The sequence below is a fragment of the Coregonus lavaretus genome (genome assembly GCF_964263955.1).
Source record: "Coregonus lavaretus genome assembly, chromosome: 21".
Taxonomy (NCBI): domain Eukaryota; kingdom Metazoa; phylum Chordata; class Actinopteri; order Salmoniformes; family Salmonidae; genus Coregonus; species Coregonus lavaretus.
The window spans coordinates 618301-640536 of record NC_140008.1 but is presented as its reverse complement, the minus strand read 5'-3'; the positions used below and the strand labels follow the sequence as shown (position 1 = coordinate 640536).

Sequence of the window (22236 nt, the reverse complement as noted above, 5' to 3'; positions counted from 1 at the left end):
GCCAGTATACTGTAAAGCTCTTTGGGGTCTAAGCCAGTATAATGTAAAGCTCTTTGGGGTCTAAGCCAGTATAATGTAAAGCTCTTTGGGGTCTAAGCCAGAATACTGTAAAGCTCTTTGGGGTCTAAGCCAGTATACTGTAAAGCTCTTTTGAGGTACTAGGCGGGTTACTGTAAAGCTCTTTGGGGTCTAAGCCAGTATAATGTAAAGCTCTTTGGGGTCTAAGCCAGTACACTGTAAAGCTCTTTGGGGTCTAAGCCAGTAGACTGTAAAGCTCTTTGGGGTCTAAGCCAGAATACTGTAAAGCTCTTTGGGGTCTAAGCCAGTATACTGTAAAACTCTTTGGGGTCTAAGCCAGTAGACTGTAAAGCTCTTTGGGGTCTAAGCCAGTATACTGTAAAGCTCTTTGGGGTCTAAGCCAGTATAATGTAAAGCTCTTTGGGGTCTAAGCCAGTATACTGTAAAGCTCTTTGGGGTCTAAGTCAGTATACTGTAAAGCTCTATTGGGGTACTAGGCTGGTTACTGTAAAGCTCTTTGGAGTATAAGCCAGTATAATGTAAAGCTCTTTGGGGTCTAAGCCAGTATACTGTAAAGCTCTTTGGGGTCTAAGCCAGTAGACTGTAAAGCTCTTTGGGGTCTAAGCCAGAATACTGTAAAGCTCTTTGGGGTCTAAGCCAGTATACTGTAAAGCTCTTTGGGGTCTAAGCCAGTATACTGTAAAGCTCTTTGGGGTCTAAGCCAGTAGACTGTACAGCTCTTTGGGGTCTAAGCCAGTATAATGTAAAGCTCTTTGGGGTCTAAGCCAGTATAATGTAAAGCTCTTTGGGGTCTAAGCCAGTATAATGTAAAGCTCTTTGGGGTCTAAGCCCCTAGACTGTAAAGCTCTTTGGGGTCTAAGCCAGTATACTGTAAAGCTCTTTGGGGTCTAAGTCAGTATACTGTAAAGCTCTTTGGGGTTTAAGTCAGTATACTGTAAAGCTCTTTGGGGTCTAAGCCAGTATACTGTAAAGCTCTTTGGGGTCTAAGCCAGTATACTGTAAAGCTCTTTGGGGTCTAAGCCAGTATACTGTAAAGCTCTTTGGGGTCTAAGCCAGTATACTGTAAAGCTCTTTGGGGTCTAAGTCAGTATACTGTAAAGCTCTTTGGGGTCTAAGCCAGTATAATGTAAAGCTCTTTGGGGTCTAAGCCAGTATACTGTAAAGCTCTTTGGGGTCTAAGCCAGTATATTGTAAAGCTCTTTGGGGTCTAAGCCAGTATAATGTAAAGCTCTTTGGGGTCTAAGCCAGTATACTGTAAAGTTCTTTGGGGTCTAAGCCAGTAGACTGTAAAGCTCTTTGGGGTCTAAGCCAGTATACTGTAAAGCTCTTTGGGGTCTAAGCCAGTATACTGTAAAGCTCTTTGGGGTCTAAGCCAGTAGACTGTAAAGCTCTTTGGGGTCTAAGCCAGTATACTGTAAAGCTCTTTGGGGTCTAAGCCAGTATAATTTAAAGCTCTTTGGGGTCTAAGCCAGTATACTGTAAAGCTCTGTGGGGTCTAAGCCAGTATAATGTAAAGCTCTTTGGGGTCTAAGCCAGTATACTGTAAAGCTCTTTGGGGTCTAAGCCAGTATATTGTAAAGCTCTTTGGGGTCTAAGCCAGTATAATGTAAAGCTCTTTGGGGTCTAAGCCAGTATACTGTAAAGCTCTTTGGGGTCTAAGCCAGTATACTGTAAAGCTCTTTGGGGTCTAAGCCAGTATACTGTAAAGCTCTTTGGGGTCTAAGCCAGTATAATGTAAAGCTCTTTTGGGGTACTAGGCTGGTTACTGTAAAGCTCTTTGGGGTACTAGGCTGGTTACTGTAAAGCTCTTTGGGGTACTAGGCTGGTTACTGTAAAGCTCTTTGGGGTACTAGGCTGGTTACTGTAAAGCTCTTTGGGGTACTAGGCTGGTTACTGTAAAGCTCTTTGGGGAACTAGGCTAGTTACTGTAAAGCACTTTGTGATAGTTGTTGATGTATAAATACATTTTATTGGTACCTCGAAACGGGCCCAGTCCCAGCTGGTGTTCCTGTGTGTGGGTCTCTGCAGGTGTCCAAACTGGATCTCGTAGGTGGCGTTGGGGCTCCTCACCCTCACTGGGAACTCTACCTTCAGGAACTTATGGGACTCTAACCACTCCACCTGGAATAAACAACATTATGAGACTGAAACCACTCCACCTGGAATAAACAACATTAGGGGACTCCAACCACTCCACCTGGAATAAACAACATTATGGGACTGAAACCACTCTACCTGGAATAAACAACATTATGAGACTGAAACCACTCTACCTAGAATAAACAACATTATGAGACTGAAACCACTCCACCTGGAATAAACAACATTATGAGACTCCAGCCACTCCACCTGGAATAAACAACATTATGGGACTCTAACCACTCCACCTGGAATAAACAACATTATGGGACTCTAACCACTCCACCTGGAATAAACAACATTATGGGACTCCAGCCACTCCACCTGGAATAAACAACATTATGGGACTCTAACCACTCCACCTGGAATAAACAACATTATGGGACTCTAACCACTCCACCTGGAATAAACAACATTATGGGACTGAAACCACTCCACCTGGAATAAACAACATTATGAGACTGAAACCACTCCACCTGGAATAAACAACATTATGAGACTGAAACCACTCCACCTGGAATAAACAACATTATGGGACTGAAACCACTCCACCTGGAATAAACAACATTATGGGACTGAAACCACTCCACCTGGAATAAACAACATTATGGGACTGAAACCACTCCACCTGGAATAAACAACATTATGGGACTGAAACCACTCCACCTGGAATAAACAACAGTATGAGACTGAAACCACTCCACCTGGAATAAACAACATTATGAGACGGAAACCACTCCACCTGGAATAAACAACATTATGAGACTGAAACCACTCCACCTGGAATAAACAACATTATGGGACTGAAACCACTCCACCTGGAATAAACAACATTATGAGACTGAAACCACTCCACCTGGAATAAACAACATTATGGGACTGAAACCACTCCACCTGGAATAAACAACATTATGAGACTGAAACCACTCCACCTGGAATAAACAACATTATGGGAGTGAAACCACTCCACCTGGAATAAACAACATTATGGGACTGAAACCACTCCACCTGGAATAAACAACATTATGGGACTGAAACCACTCCACCTGGAATAAACAACATTATGGGACTGAAACCACTCCACCTGGAATAAACAACATTATGAGACTGAAACCACTCCACCTGGAATAAACAACATTATGGGACTGAAACCACTCCACCTGGAATAAACAACATTATGAGACTGAAACCACTCCACCTGGAATAAACAACATTATGGGACTGAAACCACTCCACCTGGAATAAACAACATTCCAATAAACACCCTGGAGGAAGGAGGATAACATTCCAATAGCATTACAACAACATTATAATAACATTCCAATAGCATTACAACAACATTATAATAACATTCCAATAGCATTACAACAACATTATAATAACATTCCAATAGCATTACAACAACATTATAATAACATTCCAATAGCATTACAACAATATTATAATAACATTCCAATAGCATTACAACAACATTATAATAACATTCCAACAGCATTACAACAACATTATAATAACATTCCAATAGCATTACAACAACATTATAATAACATTCCAACAGCATTACAACAACATTATATTAACATTCCAATAGCATTACAACAACATTATAATAACATTCCAATAGCATTACAACAACATTATAATAACATTCCAACAGCATTACAACAACATTATAATAACATTCCAATAGCATTACAACAACATTATAATAACATTCCAATAGCATTACAACAACATTATAATAACATTCCAATAGCATTACAACAACATTATAATAACATTCCAATAGCATTACAACAACATTATAATAACATTCCAATAGCATTACAACAACATTATAATAACATTCCAATAGCATTACAACAACATTATAATAACATTCCAATAGCATTACAACAACATTATAATAACATTCCAATAGCATTACAACAACATTATAATAACATTCCAATAGCGTTACAACAACATTATAATAACATTCCAATAGCATTACAACAACATTATAATAACATTCCAATAGCATTACAACAACATTATAATAACATTCCAATAGCATTACAACAACATTATAATAACATTCCAACAGCATTACAACAACATTATAATAACATTCCAATAGCATTACAACAACATTATAATAACATTCCAATAGCATTACAACAACATTATAATAACATTCCAACAAACACCTCCATTGTAGTAGATTAAAGATTGAACATCTTTTCTGAGCCAGATATGGAAAAGTTTCTTACCGAGAGGCAAGATTCTTGCAGATTAATTTTTTTATACTTTGCAAATGCATATTAAGTGTTTTTTTCTTTTATACTTGCATATTAAGTGTTTTTTGATTTTAGGGGAAACCGTAGTCTGGCTTATTAATGGCGGTTTTGGAGCAGTGGCTTCTTCCTTGCTGAGCGGCCTTTCAGGTTATGTCGATATAGGACTTGTTTTACTGTGGATATAGATACTTTTGTACCTGTTTCCTCCAGCATCTTCACAAGGTCCTTTGCTGTTGTTCTGGGATTGATTTGCACTTTTCGCACCAAAGTATGTTCATCTCTAGGAGACAGAACGCGTCTCCTTCCTGAGCGGTATGACGGCTGCGTGGTCCCATGGGGTTTATACTTGCGTACTATTGTTTGTACAGATGAACGTGGTACCTTAAGGCGTTTGGAAATTGCTCCCAAGGATGAACCAGACTTGTGGAGGTCTACAATCTTTTTTCTGAGTTCTTGGTTGATTTATTTTGATTTTCCCGATGTCAAGCCTTGAAATACATCCACAGGTATACCTCCAATTGACTCAAATGATGTAAATTAGCCTATCAGAAGCTTCTAAAGCCATGACATCATTTTCTGGAATTTTCCAAGCTGTTTAAAGGCACAGTCAACTTAGTGTATGTAAACTTCTGACCCACTGGAATTGTGATGCAGTGAATTATAAGTGAAATAATCTGTCTGTAAACAATTGTTGGGAAAATTACTTGTGTCATGCACAAAGTAGATGTCCTAACCGACTTGCCAAAACTATAGTTTGTTAACAAGACATTTGTGGAGAGGTTGAAAAATGAGTTTTAATGACACCAACCTAAGTTTATGTAAACTTCCGACTTCAACTGTATTATTTTGCTTGTTATCTTTTCTTGTAATACCGTCTTATCCCTTTATAAAATACTATAAATACTATAAATATGCTTTATTATTACAATCCCTACCATGGCTAGTATTGGGTGCTTAATTATTGGACTCCTCTATTAGAACTTTCAGAATAGCCATGGAGTAGTCTTTGTGTCGTGGTACATTTGGTTGTCAATATACAGTTTATCGACTACGAGAGCAACACGCTTCCCTTTTAATCTATTCTCCTTGAAGATTGGGTACAGAACTTTGCGCCGTTCTGCAATCTCCCTTTGGGAACTGATCATTCATGCCTATTTTCGTGCCAGCAAGTCTTTTACCTAGGCTTTTAACCATTACTTTATCCTTAGAAAAAGCTAATTTGGCAACGATTGGACACTCATATCTGTCCTCTTTGTCCGAAACGGTGTACACGTTTGAGTTGGATTTTATCGACAGCCTCGAGTGGGATTTGAAGCGCTGTAAGAAAGATGCATATGAAGTGTTACCAGTAATCTCTGTCAAGTACCTGAGTATTTAACCAGATATAAGGACACATGGTTTCTACAGTACCTGGGTATTTAACCTGATATAAGGACACATGGTTTCTACAGTACCTGAGTATTTAACCTGATATGAGGACACATGGTTTCTACAGTACCTGAGTATTTAACCTGATATAAGGACACATGGTTTCTACAGTACCTGAGTATTTAACCTGATATGAGGACACATGGTTTCTACAGTACCTGGGTATTTAACCTGATATGAGGACAATGGTTTCTACAGTACCTGGGTATTTAACCTGATATAAGGACACATGGTTTCTACAGTACCTGAGTATTTAACCTGATATAAGGACACATGGTTTCTACAGTACCTGAGTATTTAACCAGATATAAGGACACATGGTTTCTACAGTACCTGAGTATTTAACCTGATATGAGGACACATGGTTTCTACAGTACCTGAGTATTTAACCTGATATAAGGACACATGGTTTCTACAGTACCTGAGTATTTAACCAGATATAAGGACACATGGTTTCTACAGTACCTGAGTATTTAACCTGATATGAGGACACATGGTTTCTACAGTACCTGAGTATTTAACCTGATATAAGGACACATGGTTTCTACAGTACCTGGGTATTTAACCTGATATAAGGACACATGGTTTCTACAGTACCTGGGTATTTAACCTGATATAAGGACACATGGTTTCTACAGTACCTGAGTATTTAACCTGATATGAGGACACATGGTTTCTACAGTACCTGAGTATTTAACCTGATATAAGGACACATGGTTTCTACAGTACCTGGGTATTTAACTTGATATGAGGACACATGGTTTCTACAGTACCTGAGTATTTAACCTGATATGAGGACACATGGTTTCTACAGTACCTGGGTATTTAACCTGATATAAGGACACATGGTTTCTACAGTACCTGAGTATTTAACCTGATATGAGGACACATGGTTTCTACAGTACCTGAGTATTTAACCTGATATGAGGACACATGGTTTCTACAGTACCTGAGTATTTAACCTGATATGAGGACACATGGTTTCTACAGTACCTGAGTATTTAACCTGATATAAGGACACATGGTTTCTACAGTACCTGAGTATTTAACCTGATATGAGGACACATGGTTTCTACAGTACCTGAGTATTTAACCTGATATGAGGACACATGGTTTCTACAGTACCTGAGTATTTAACTTGATATAAGGACACATGGCGTCCAGAATGATCTCCTGGGTGATGGTGCTCTTATCACTGATCCTGAGAGTGAAGGTCACACTGCCCCTCAGTCCTCCTGGAGATGCTATCTGGACAGGAGACACCACCTCTACCACCGGCTTCCTATAGGGAGGTTAGAAGGTCAGAGGTCAGAGGTTAGGATTAGACCCTCTGGAGATGACACCTGGACCAGGCTTCCTATAGGGAGGTTAGAGGTCAGAGGTTAGGATTAGACCCTGTGGAGATGACACCTGGACCAGGCTTCCTATAGGGAGGTTAGAGGTCAGAGGTTAGGATTAGACCCTGTGGAGATGACACCTGGACCAGGCTTCCTATAGGGAGGTTAGAGGTCAGAGGTTAAGGTTAGGATTAGACCCTGTGGAGATGACACCTGGACCAGGCTTCCTATAGGGAGGTTAGAGGTCAGAGGTTAAGGTTAGGATTAGACCCTGTGGAGATGACACCTGGACCAGGCTTCCTATAGGGAGGTTAGAGGTCAGAGGTTAAGGTTAGGATTAGACCCTGTGGAGATGACACCTGGACCAGGCTTCCTATAGGGAGGTTAGAGGTCAGAGGTTAGGATTAGACCCTCTGGAGATGACACCTGGACCAGGCTTCCTATAGGGAGGTTAGAGGTCAGAGGTCAGAGGTTAGGATTAGACCCTGTGGAGATGACACCTGGACCAGGCTTCCTATAGGGAGGTTAGAGGTCAGAGGTTAAGGTTAGGATTAGACCCTGTGGAGATGACACCTGGACCAGGCTTCCTATAGGGAGGTTAGAGGTCAGAGGTTAAGGTTAGGATTAGACCCTGTGGAGATGACACCTGGACCAGGCTTCCTATAGGGAGGTCAGAGGTCAGAGGTTAAGGTTAGGATTAGACCCTGTGGAGATGACACCTGGACCAGGCTTCCTATAGGGAGGTTAGAGGTCAGAGGTTAGGATTAGACCCTGTGGAGATGACACCTGGACCAGGCTTCCTATAGGGAGGTTAGAGGTCAGAGGTCAGGATTAGACCCTGTGGAGATGACACCTGGACCAGGCTTCCTATAGGGAGGTTAGAGGTCAGAGGTTAGGATTAGACCCTCTGGAGATGACACCTGGACCAGGCTTCCTATAGGGAGGTTAGAGGTCAGAGGTTAGGATTAGACCCTCTGGAGATGACACCTGGACCAGGCTTCCTATAGGGAGGTTAGAGGTCAGAGGTTAGGATTAGACCCTGTGGAGATGACACCTGGACCAGGCTTCCTATAGGGAGGTTAGAGGTCAGAGGTTAAGGTTAGGATTAGACCCTGTGGAGATGACACCTGGACCAGGCTTCCTATAGGGAGGTTAGAGGTCAGAGGTTAGGATTAGACCCTGTGGAGATGACACCTGGACCAGGCTTCCTATAGGGAGGTTAGAGGTCAGAGGTTAGGATTAGACCCTGTGGAGATGACACCTGGACCAGGCTTCCTATAGGGAGGTTAGAGGTCAGAGGTTAAGGTTAGGATTAGACCCTGTGGAGATGACACCTGGACCAGGCTTCCTATAGGGGACACACAGGCACTGAGTGCAGTATGTGTAGTTAGTTACTCCGTTAGGCCAGTCACGATATATACTGGGATGTGTTCAGTTGGCTCCAAACTGCCTGAACAGGGACGGATTACCTGAACCTGTCCAATAAGAGAGGCTCATTTTCTTTTTCAGTGTGCCCTAATGAACACAACCCTGTTGTATCAGCCAGCCTTATGAGAACAGGAAAACAGTCTCTTCTCTCACCGCGTCTGTAGGTGATAGTCCATCACGTCCCAGGCGTCCCAGTACAGAGGAACATCATCAAACACCACAAACTGGTTCCCACGGCAACCGTCAGATATCGCCTCTCTGGAGCACGGACAGAGGAGAGATGTGTTTGTGTATGTAGAGTCCTGTTCTGTATGCAGGTACCTTCTAGGCCTGTTCACTGCCTTGTTCTTAGCCCCAAGCTAGACTGGCCCTGGGCTAAGCTTAGCCTGTGTTCACACAAGCATTTGTTAATCCTGGGCTAAGCTTTAGCCCTGGGCTAAGGATTCACACTTGTATTCCAAAGCCCTGGGCTAACAGACAAACACACATGCAGCCAACATTCTATCTCTGCCAATGTTATAACCATAGACATTAAAACCAGTAGATAGTGCTGACGTCATCCACGTATTCCTATGGAAAACTCCCGATGGTGGATGAAGATTTGGCATGGGTCCCCAGATCCTCAAAAAGTTATACAGCTGCACCACCGAGAGCATCCTGACCGGTTGCATCAACGCCTGGTATGGCAACTGCTCGGCCTCCGACCACAAGGCGCTACAGAGGGTAGTGCGTACAGCCCAGTACATCACTGGGGCCAAGCTTCCTGCCATCCAGGACCTCTACACCAGGCGGTGTCAGAGGAAGGCCCAAAAAATTGTCCGAATCCTGCCACCCAAGCCACAGACTGTTCTCTCTGCTACCGCACGGCAAGCGGTACCGGAGCGCCAAGTCTAGGTCCAAAAGGCTCCTCAACAGCTTCTACCCCCAAGCTATAAGACTGCTGAACAATTAATCAAATGGCCACCTGGACTATTTACATTGACCCCCCCCCATTTGTTTTAACACTGCTGCTACTCACTGTTTATTATCTATGCATAGTCACTTTACCCCTACCTACATGTACATATTACCTTGACTAACCTGTACCCCCGCATATTGACTCGGTACCGGTACCCCCTGTATATAGCCTCGCTGTTATTTTATTGTTACTTTTTATTACATGTTTTACTTTAGTTTATTTAGTAAATCTTTTCTTAACTCTTTCTTGAACTGCATTGTTGGTTAAGGGCTTGTAAGTAAGTGTTTCACTGTAAGGTCTACACCTGTTGTATTCGGCGCATGTGACAAATACAATTTGATTTGATTTGATTCGAAGCCGGAAGTATTTTAATTTGAAGTGGCCGTAACTAGCAAAGGATCATGGTCGATGTAGTTGTTTTCATCCTGACTGAGAGAGCCTCCTCGTAGCCTGCCAGCCTGTGATTGTCACATGGTCCTGTGTGAGGACAAATGTAGTAGTATTTCACGTGGGGATCAAACTTGACCATAATATTTATTTTACATTTACATTTTAGTCATTTAGCAGACGCTCTTATCCAGAAGCAACTTACAGTTAGTGAGCGCATACATTTTCATACATTTATTTTGGCCGTTCCGCAGATCGTAATTTACATCGGCTTTCTAGGGCAGACCAGGGCTTTGTGGCACCACTAGGTTGCTATGCAGTAGCTTACCAGCAGAGCTCGTGACTTCACGCTCCAGACTAGACACTGGGGGACTGGTTATAAGCAATAAAGCATTTATTAACACATTATGTCCTCTTGGTTATAGCCTAGCATTTTGTTTTCCAACAGTGATGGTTGGTATAAACACCTCGGTTGATTAGCTGTCCGATCTCGGGAAAATAATGCTTCACTTTTGAAAATGCGATCCTGTACAAAGAATGCTGTGCATGGACAGAGACACTTTTGAGGAGATGCGATACTCCATTGAAATCGTATTGCCTCCCATTGTGTACGTTGCCCACGCATTGTCAATGGACCGCGCGGTGCATTCTGGCCGATTTTGGGACAAGGAGCGCTCTCCTTCAAGGAGTGAATGGGAGTCAAATGGGCGCTAGCTCCAAAAAAAACAACATTAGCATGAAGTACAACATTGCAAATCTTTTTACGAGATGTGAAATAATTAACTTGTTTCCTGTAACATCGTATAGCTTTGGAATCGTGACATTACGGAATTTCGAGGAAAATAGGCAGGTTTCTCGACTCATACCGTGACTTTGCTCTTCCCGCTGTAGAGTTTCAGTTGACTAGCAAGGGGATGTTAGCCAGCCTGCATAGCAACCGTTGTTGTTAGCCATAGCAACCAATGTTTTTCCAATTTTTTAGGTTTTTGTCTTCAGACGTTAGGATGAAATAGTATAAATGTACTTATTAAAATAGCATGCAGAATGCATCACAGGCATATGCAAATTAAGTGAAAACTCTGTGTTGTTCTTGACCCCGTTTCACACTGGCTATTTTAGCTCCGTGTTTGTGGGGCTAACCCCGAAAAGTCGGTGCTAACCCTGCTTCGGAGCAGGGCCAGCTATCCCTGGGCTAAGATTGATCCTAGCCCTCTTTAGAATGTGCAAGTGTGAACACTCGCTTAGCCCAGGGCTAAAATACCCCTTAGCCCCGGGCTAAAATACCCCTCAGCCCCGGGCTAAAATACCCCTTAGCCCAGGGGTAAGGTGTGAACGCGCCTTCTGAGGATGGGATTTTACCTGTTAGTCTTGACCAGGTACAGGGAAGCCAGACATCCATCCTTATTCACAACAGCACGTAAGATCCCATTCTCCATGAGGACAGTACCATCAGCCTAGGACAGAACAACATTCAACTAAGATTTATCAACCGAAGAGTCACAGTCAACTGAAAGCGTCAAATAAAAGTGACAGTGTCAAATAATGAAATAAAGAACTATTCCCATGAATCAAATGAAATGTCCTAGCTATGTCCTGTATATTACCTGAACCGTGACAGAGACCAGAGTGACAGGTTTGGTTCCAGTGGCTTCACAGACAGACACGACACCAACACTGGGGACTGTCACCAGAGCTACAGAATAACACAGAAACAGGCAGACAGAGAGATGTGGACATCTGACATGCAGGGGACACGAAAAAGGTCTAAATGGTTCCAATATGCATCACCTCTAAATCAGTAACTTAACTAATTGGATTGTGGAAGAACAAAACCATTGTATTGTAGTTGAGTAAGTGCATCAGTGACGCGTGAGTATTCACACTATATAGTCAGCTCCAGTACCTAGGCCTGGTTGTTGTAGATCAGGAGCGCCCCCTGTCAGTGGGAGGACCTCAGTGCGTTCCCAGGGCAGTGTGTTGAGGACAGCCGAGTCTCCTGTCCGGGGTGCAGCCCCCGTAGCGCCCAGGGCCTCACAGGAGACACGCAGCAGTCTGGTCCCCACGGTGCGGATGTCTGAGAGACACAGAGACACAGGGACACACACACAGGAATTGGGGTTCACACTCCATATATAGAAAGTTTGTGACCTTTTCTAAAACCACAGACTGTCTGCTATTCTGTCTGTAACCATCTGTAATTAGCCCACCCAACTACCTCATCCCCATATTGTTATTTATTTTGCTAATTTGCACCCCAGTATCTCTATTTGCACATCATCTCTTGCACATCTATCATTCCAGTGTTAATACTAATTGTAATTATTTTGCACTATGGCCTATTTATTGCCTTACCTCCATAACTTACTACATTTGCACACACTGTATATATATATTTTCTGTAGTATTTTTGACTTTATGTTTTGTTTTATATACCTTGATAATATACAGCTGTTATATACCTTGATAATATACAGCTGTTATATACCTTGATAATATCGTAGTGCTGTTATATACCTTGATAATATACAGCTGTTATATACCTTGATAATATACAGCTGTTATATACCTTGATAATATCGTAGTGCTGTTATATACCTTGATAATATACAGCTGTTATATACCTTGATAATATCGTAGTGCTGTTATATACCTTGATAATATCGTAGTGCTGTTATATACCTTGATAATATCGTAGTGCTGTTATATACCTTGATAATATCGTAGTGCTGTTATATACCTTGATAATATCGTAGTGCTGTTATATACCTTGATAATATCGTAGTGCTGTTATATACCTTGATAATATACAGCTGTTATATACCTTGATAATATCGTAGTGCTGTTATATACCTTGATAATATACAGCTGTTATATACCTTGATAATATCGTAGTGCTGTTATATACCTTGATAATATACAGCTGTTATATACCTTGATAATATCGTAGTGCTGTTATATACCTTGATAATATCGTAGTGCTGTTATATACCTTGATAATATCGTAGTGCTTCCTCCACCACCATCTCTATACAGCTGCCAGGGATCACATCGTGGAACTGGTTCAGCAGCAGCAGCCTGAAACATAAAACACAAATTGTAGATAAGTTGAGTGTTGAGGGCCGAGGGAGATGGCAGGTCAGCGCAGGACAACAACGTATTTAGTTTGCCATTCATTTTTAGCTACCAGTGCAGCAATTTGGTTCCCAAAAAAAAATTACTATTTACATTATCACAAAAATGAAGAAATAAAAAATAATAAAGACTTTAGTTAGAAAACATTAATAGTTTAATAGTTCACTCAGTATGTACAACTCTGGTTCTAGACAGCCATGTTGGGAACAACAGCAATAACAGCTTCAATAACTGTGAGACCTGCTTTTCCTCCTCAGGACTAGTCTCACACAAACAAGGGAGGACGTCACTTCACCTAGTCTCACACAAACAAGGGAGGACGTCACTTCACCTAGTCTCACACAAACAAGGGAGGACGTCACTTCACCTAGAAAACAGGTAACTTCAATTGCACATAAATAATATACCACATGACTAACCAACATTCAGGTAATTATACTGAACAAAAATATAAATGCAACATGTAAAGTGTTGGTCCCATATTTCATGAGCTGAAATAAAATATCCCAGAAATGTTCCATATGCACAAAAAGCTTATTTCTCTAAAATGTTGTGCCCAAATTTGTTTACATCCCTGTTAGTGAGCATTTCTCATTTGCCAAGATAATCCATCCACCTGACAGGTGTGGAATATCAAGAAGCTGATTAAACAGCATGATCATTACACAGGTGCACCTTGTGCTGGGGACAATAAAAGGCCACTCTAAAATGTGCAGTTTTGTCACACAACACAATGCCACAGATGTCTCAAGTTTTGAGGGAGAGTGCAATTGGCATGCTGACTGCAGGAATGTCCACCAGAGCTGGTGCCAGAGAATTTAATGTTCATTTCTCTACCATAAGCCGCCTCCCAACATCGTTTTAGAGAATTTGGCATTACGTCCAACCGGCCTCACAACTGCAGACCACATGTAACCACGCCAGCCCAGCACCTCCATATCCAGCTTCTTCACCTGCGGGATCGTCTGAGACCAGACACCCAGACAGCTGATGAAACTGTTGGTTTGCACAACCGAATAATTTCTGCACAAACTGTCAGAAACCGTCTCAGGGAAGCTCATCTGCGTGCTCGACGTCCTCACCAGGGTCTTGACCTGACTGCAGTTTGGAGTCGTAACCGACTTCAGTGGGCAAATGCTCACCTTCGATGGCCACTGGCACGATGGAGGTGTGCTCTTCATGGATGAATGCCGGTTTCAACTGTACCGGGCAGATGGCAGACAGCGTGTATGGGGTTGTGTGGGCGAGTGAATTGCTGGTGTCAATGTTGTGAACAGAGTGCCCCATGGTGGCGGTGGGGTTATGGTATGGGCAGGCATAAGCTACAGACAATGAACACAATTGCATTTTATCGATGGCAATTTGAATGAACAGAGATACCGTGACGAGATCCTGAGGCCCATTGTCGTGCCATTCATCCGCCGCCATCACCTCATGTTCCAGCATGATAATGCACGGCCCCATGTTGCAAGGATCTGTACACAATTCCTTGAAGCTGAAATGTCCCAGTTCTTCCATGGCCTGCATACTCACCAGACATGTCACCCATTGAGCATGTTTGGGATGCTCTGGATCGATGTGTACGACAGCGTGTTCCAGTTCCCGCCAATATCAAGCAACTTCACACAGCCATTGAAGAGGAGTGGGACAACATTCCACAGGCCACAATCAACAGCCTGATCAACCCTATGTGAAGGGGATGTGTCGCGCTGCATGAGGCAAATGGTCACACCAGATACTGACTGGTTTTCTAAACCACGCTCCTACCTTTTAAAAATCTGTGACCAACAGATGCATATCTGTATTCTCAGTCATGTGAAACCCATAGATTAGGGCCTAATGAATGTATTTCAATTGACTGATTTCCTTATTGAACTGTACCTCAGTAAAATCTTTGAAATTATTGCATGTTGCGTTTACATTTTTGTTCATCCAACATTTCCAGATTGTAATAATTATGAAAAAGCCTTTTCGTTGGCATAATTCAATAGGAAAACAGGTTATCTATTCCTGTATAAATGTGATGACGTTTACACAGAGCGTGCTGACGTCACCTTCCCTATAACCACTGCATTCGACCGCTGCATCTGTTCACTTTTCGCAGTGGAGGGTACCAGGAAGTGTAAGCGTAAATGTTAGCTATACTTTGGCTGTAAACTTTAACAAAATAATACATTTGGACTAAACCTGTAACTGTCTGTGTGATTCTGTAACTGTAGTTAACCAGTAATGTAAACAAACTCTTACGAACAGAGCTAGTGTGGTCCGACTGGGGAACTCGGGGTCTCAGCTAGAATAGCAGAACGAACAGAGCTAGCGTGGTCCGACTGGGGAACTCGGGGTCTCAGCTAGAATAGCAGAATGCACAAGGTGTAATTTCCAAATTTGGTTGTGCATCAGAGTTACTCAATTAGCCCAATTAGCCCATGTCAACTAATTATTTTTAGACTGGTAAGTTATTCTAGCGACCAGCCATCTAAACTTGCAGTAAGCATGGTCGTATTACAGACCATTGATCATCAGTTATCAAACAACCCTACAGCAAAATGTGTAGAATTGCATGCAATTAGTTGTATAATTGCTAAATATTTTTTCCGCCCCATGGCAAAATGAGTAGAATTGCAGGAAATTAACTTTGTCGAATTGCAGGAAATAAAACATACATTTTATTCTCTTCGCTGTCATGAGGGGGGCCGCTAAAATGTTTTGCTCGCAAGGTGTGGGGCGAGGGGGGGGGGGGGGGGGGGGATTACGCAGACCCATGAGCCACTGCGGCCCCTCATGATGAGTTCCGTTTTTTGGTGGCCCTCACCCCCATCGAAGGACCCCATCCCTGGTATAGCTGATGCTAAAATGTATCAATGTTACCACGAGCAACCAGAATAGATCTGGTTCACCTGAGAGATGGAGAACTGCAGACATTTAGGAACAACAGGTCAGCATACAGGTGTTTAAAACCAGGTTAAGGAATGGTGAGAAATACCAGGTTAAGGAATGGTGAGAAATACCAGGTTAAGGAATGGTGAGAAATACCAGGTTAAGGAATGGTGAGAAATACCAGGTTAAGGAATGGTCTGTAATACCAGGTTAAGGAATGGTCTGTAATACCAGGTTAAGGAATGGTGAGAAATACCAGGTTAAGGAATGGTGAGAAATACCAGGTTAAGGAATGGTCTGTAATACCAGGTTAAGGAATGGTCTGTAATACCAGGTTAAGGAATGGTCTGTAATACCAGGTTAAGGAATGGTCTGTAATACCAGGTTAAGGAATGGTGAGAAATACCAGGTTAAGGAATGGTGAGAAATACCAGGTTAAGGAATGGTCTGTAATACCAGGTTAAGGAATGGTCTGTAATACCAGGTTAAGGAATGGTCTGTAATACCAGGTTAAGGAATGGTCTGTAATACCAGGTTAAGGAATGGTCTGTAATACCAGGTTAAGGAATGGTGTGAAATAATGAATGACATTGTGTGTGCGCGCGGGGTTTTGAAGAAAACTAGTCACAGTGCGATGTCGGGGCAGAGCCGGTTCCCCACAACAATGAAGAGCTCCGTTAGATTAATACTGTCGTTCCTTCACCTGATTCAACGCTATGGAAGTTTAGTTGCTCCGTTAGATTAATACTGTCGTTCCTTCACCTGATTCAACGCTATGGAAGTTTAGTTGCTAATTATTCATTAATTTTTTGGGTATAATACGTCTGTTCATTTAGGGAACCCGTGTTGGTTCAAAATGTCTAGATCTTTGTGTGATGTGGCATTTACCTCCAGAGGATTTGCAGTGGTTGGGAGGGGTACTGGAAAGTCTTGTCCAGACACAGTGCCAAGCTGCTGGCCACCTCAACGTCATGGAGCAACGTCTCACACTGACGATTCCCTAGCTTGATCTGGAGACACACACGGGTTGGACAAGTGGCAGAGAAACTCTGTCATTAAAACCCAATAACAGCAGTTATAACTAATATATATGTAAATGTAGACTGTGAGATGCTTAGCCCGGTCCCAGATGTTTGGCCCCACCCACAATACGGCACAAACAGCTCTGAGAGGCTTTGAGAAGCACCAGATTAGGCCCAGATTAGGCCCAGATTAGGACCAGATTAGGCCCAGATTAGGCCCAGATTAAGACCAGATTAGGACCAGATTAGGCCCCACCTGTGCCTGTGTGGTGTAGGTGCCATTGTGTAGTTCTAGAAACAGTTCTCCAGTCCAGGTACACAGCAGAGAGGAGTCCGCCTCAAGCTCAGAGAAGAGCCGGTCAGGGCTGGACATCTGGACCCTAGGGTTAGAAACAAACAACTGTTACAGTCAATGATGTATATAAACATGTGTATCCATGGTTACAGTGTGATAAGAAACAAGTTACAGGCAATTACATAAGTGTTCATATGACGCCATGTACAGCGTCTTCAGAAAGTATTCAGACCCCTCGATTTATTCCACATTTTGTTGTGTTACAGCCTGAATTTAAAAATGATTAAATTGACATTTTGTGTCACTGATCTACACACAATAATAATTTATAATAATCATAATGTCAAAGTGGAATTTTGTTTGTTCAACATTTTAGAAATTAATACAAAATGAAAAGCTGAAATGTCTTGAGTTCAGGAGGAAGAATGTGCTTAACAAGTCACATAAAAAGTGTTCAATAATAGTGTTTAACATGATTTTTGAATGACTACCCCATCTCTTTACCCCACACATACAATTATCTGTAAGGTACCTCAGACGAGTAGTGAATTACAAGCACAGACCAGGGAGGTTTTTCCTAGCAAAGAAGGGCACCGATTCATGTAAAAATAAAAATATCCCTTTGAGCGAAGTTATTAATTAGGCCTTGGATTGTGTATGAATAAACCAAGTCACTACAAAGATACAGGCATCCTTCCTAACTCAGTTGCCGGAGAGGAAGGATACTGCTCAGGGATTTCACCATGAGGCCAATGGTGACTTTAAACCAGTTACAGAGTTTAATGGCTGTGATAGGAGAAAAACTGAGGATGGATCAACAACATTGTAGTTACTCCATAATATTAACCTAAACGACAGAGTGAAAAGAAGGGAGCCTGTAAAGAATAAAAAATATTCCAAGACATGCATCCTGTTTGCAATAACGCACTAAAGTAATACTGCAATAAATGTGGCAAAGAAATGAACTTTTTGTCCTGAATACAAAGCGTTATGTTTGGGCCAAATCCAACACAACACATCACTGAGTCCCACTCTACATATTTTCAAGCTGCATCATGTTATGGGTATGCTTGTAGTCGTTAAGGACTAGGGAGTTTTTTAGGATAAAATTAAACGGAATACAGCTACAGTGAGGGAAAAAAGTATTTGATCCCCTGCTGATTTTGTATGTTTGCCCACTGACAAAGACATGATCAGTCTATAATTTTAATGTTAGGTTTATTTGAACAGTGAGAGACAAAATAACAACAAAAAAATCAAGAAAAACGCATGTCAAAAATGTAATAAATTGATTTGCATTTTAATGAGGGAAATAAGTATTTGACCCCCTCTCAATCAGAAAGATTTATGGCTCCCAGGTGTCTTTTATACAGGTAATGAGCTGAGATTAGGAGCACACTCTTATAGGGAGTGCTCCTAATCTCAGTTTGTTACCTGTATAAAAAACACCTGTCCACAGAAGCAATCAATCAATCAGATTCCAAACTCTCCTCCATGGCCAAGACCAAAGAGCTCTCCAAGGATGTCAGGGACAAGATTGTAGACCTACACAAGGCTGGAATGGGCTACAAGACCATCGCCAAGCAGCTTGGTGACATAGAAACAGCATTTTCTGCAGTTTCTATGACACTTACCTTTGTCAAATAACTAAAAATTCAGGAGTTGCAGCTCTATTTACAAATGTCACTTTGTCCAAGAATATCCGTGCTGTCCGTGCATTCAGCACGTGACCCCTCACACGGCAGCATTGCTCTGGCTACTAGTAACATAATGACCTTAAAATATGCTTTTTCTTTATGCAATTCATCCTTTACAATGGTTCAGGAATACGGTAAATAATGTCACCTGGCTGGTTATGTTATTATTATTATCTCTTTGGTTTCTACTTTGTCAAAAGAAGCTGTAACTGGACTTTATTAATTACTATGACTCTATTACTAATCAAATCTACAAATACAGTTGATCAGATGGATTCCACTGTAATGTTTTCATTGTCAAGGGAAACGAAAACAGGCTATAGGCCTACAATCAGGACTTTGTAGAATTATACAAAACATACTGTATCCTTGACTCTACCTAAACAAATAACTATTGTTGTTATTTATCTTTATTGATTATATCTCCACTAATATTTATTCATGCAATGAATCCTTTATAATAGTTGATGGACTATCTATAAGGCATTGGAGTTTATGTCTACTGCACCTTGCGGGTTGCTAAAGGAGACGCCCGGCAACGTTCTCTGGCAGTTCTAGTGTTAACACGTGTTTAATTCTGGCTGTAACAACAAAATGTGGAATAAGTCAAGAAGTATTAATACTTTCTGAAGGCGCTGTATGTCTGTCTACATCTGTCTCCTTAAGCTCTAAGGCATGTTGTCACAGTGTGAGGGAGGCTACGTGGTGTAGCTCTATGGCATGTTGTCACAGTGTGAGGGAGGCTACGTGGTGTAGCTCTATGGCATGTTGTCACAGTGTGAGGGAGGCTACGTGGTGTAGCTCTCTGGTATGTTGTCACAGTGTGAGGGAGGCTACGTGGTGTAGCTCTATGGCATGTTGTCACAGTGTGAGGGAGGCTACGTGGTGTAGCTCTATGGCATGTTGTCACAGTGTGAGGGAGGCTACGTGGTGTAGCTCTACGGCATGTTGTCACAGTGTGAGGGAGGCTACGTGGTGTAGCTCTATGGCATGTTGTCACAGTGTGAGGGAGGCTACGTGGTGTAGCTCTATGGCATGTTGTCAGTGTGAGGGAGGCTACGTGGTGTAGCTCTATGGCATGTTGTCACAGTGTGAGGGAGGCTACGTGGTGTAGCTCTATGGCATGTTGTCACAGTGTGAGGGAGGCTACGTGGTGTAGCTCTATGGCATGTTGTCACAGTGTGAGGGAGGCTACGTGGTGTAGCTCTATGGCATGTTGTCACAGTGTGAGGGAGGCTACGTGGTGTAGCTCTATGGCATGTTGTCAGTGTGAGGGAGGCTACGTGGTGTAGCTCTATGGCATGTTGTCACAGTGTGAGGGAGGCTACGTGGTGTAGCTCTACGGCATGTTGTCACAGTGTGAGGGAGGCTACGTGGTGTAGCTCTATGGCATGTTGTCACAGTGTGAGGGAGGCTACGTGGTGTAGCTCTATGGCATGTTGTCACAGTGTGAGGGAGGCTACGTGGTGTAGCTCTATGGCATGTTGTCACAGTGTGAGGGAGGCTACGTGGTGTAGCTCTATGGCATGTTGTCAGTGTGAGGGAGGCTACGTGGTGTAGCTCTATGGCATGTTGTCACAGTGTGAGGGAGGCTACGTGGTGTAGCTCTATGGCATGTTGTCACAGTGTGAGGGAGGCTACGTGGTGTAGCTCTATGGCATGTTGTCACAGTGTGAGGGAGGCTACGTGGTGTAGCTCTATGGCATGTTGTCACAGTGTGAGGGAGGCTACGTGGTGTAGCTCTACGGCATGTTGTCAGTGTGAGGGAGGCTACGTGGTGTAGCTCTACGGCATGTTGTCACAGTGTGAGGGAGGCTACGTGGTGTAGCTCTATGGCATGTTGTCACAGTGTGAGGGAGGCTACGTGGTGTAGCTCTATGGCATGTTGTCACAGTGTGAGGGAGGCTACGTGGTGTAGCTCTACGGCATGTTGTCACAGTGTGAGGGAGGCTACGTGGTGTAGCTCTATGGCATGTTGTCACAGTGTGAGGGAGGCTACGTGGTGTAGCTCTATGGCATGTTGTCAGTGTGAGGGAGGCTACGTGGTGTAGCTCTATGGCATGTTGTCACAGTGTGAGGGAGGCTACGTGGTGTAGCTCTATGGCATGTTGTCACAGTGTGAGGGAGGCTACGTGGTGTAGCTCTATGGCATGTTGTCACAGTGTGAGGGAGGCTACGTGGTGTAGCTCTATGGCATGTTGTCACAGTGTGAGGGAGGCTACGTGGTGTAGCTCTATGGCATGTTGTCACAGTGTGAGGGAGGCTACGTGGTGTAGCTCTATGGCATGTTGTCACAGTGTGAGGGAGGCTACGTGGTGTAGCTCTATGGCATGTTGTCACAGTGTGAGGGAGGCTACGTGGTGTAGCTCTATGGCATGTTGTCACAGTGTGAGGGAGGCTACGTGGTGTAGCTCTATGGCATGTTGTCACAGTGTGAGGGAGGCTACGTGGTGTAGCTCTATGGCATGTTGTCACAGTGTGAGGGAGGCTACGTGGTGTAGCTCTATGGTATGTTGTCACAGTGTGAGGGAGGCTACGTGGTGTAGCTCTATGGCATGTTGTCACAGTGTGAGGGAGGCTACGTGGTGTAGCTCTATGGCATGTTGTCACAGTGTGAGGGAGGCTACGTGGTGTAGCTCTATGGCATGTTGTCACAGTGTGAGGGAGGCTACGTGGTGTAGCTCTATGGCATGTTGTCAGTGTGAGGGAGGCTACGTGGTGTAGCTCTATGGCATGTTGTCACAGTGTGAGGGAGGCTACGTGGTGTAGCTCTATGGCATGTTGTCACAGTGTGAGGGAGGCTACGTGGTGTAGCTCTATGGCATGTTGTCACAGTGTGAGGGAGGCTACGTGGTGTAGCTCTATGGCATGTTGTCAGTGTGAGGGAGGCTACGTGGTGTAGCTCTATGGCATGTTGTCACAGTGTGAGGGAGGCTACGTGGTGTAGCTCTACGGCATGTTGTCACAGTGTGAGGGAGGCTACGTGGTGTAGCTCTATGGCATGTTGTCACAGTGTGAGGGAGGCTACGTGGTGTAGCTCTATGGCATGTTGTCACAATGTGAGGGAGGCTACGTGGTGTAGCTCTATGGCATGTTGTCACAGTGTGAGGGAGGCTACGTGGTGTAGCTCTATGGCATGTTGTCACAGTGTGAGGGAGGCTACGTGGTGTAGCTCTATGGCATGTTGTCACAGTGTGAGGGAGGCTACGTGGTGTAGC

The 22236-nt window shown here is 43.1% G+C and overlaps 1 protein-coding gene across 1 annotated transcript in view; it reads right to left on the bottom strand.

Annotated features, from left to right (window-relative positions):
- man2c1 (mannosidase, alpha, class 2C, member 1) overlaps positions 1 to 22236 on the bottom strand; it is a 96003-nt gene that overhangs the window by 24419 nt on the left and 49348 nt on the right. The window contains 9 exon segments of the mRNA XM_084185596.1: positions 2017 to 2160; positions 7011 to 7167; positions 8804 to 8908; positions 11355 to 11449; positions 11600 to 11688; positions 11899 to 12069; positions 12985 to 13070; positions 16893 to 17014; positions 17283 to 17406. Coding sequence (XP_084041722.1) covers positions 2017 to 2160; positions 7011 to 7167; positions 8804 to 8908; positions 11355 to 11449; positions 11600 to 11688; positions 11899 to 12069; positions 12985 to 13070; positions 16893 to 17014; positions 17283 to 17406 — 1093 coding nt within the window.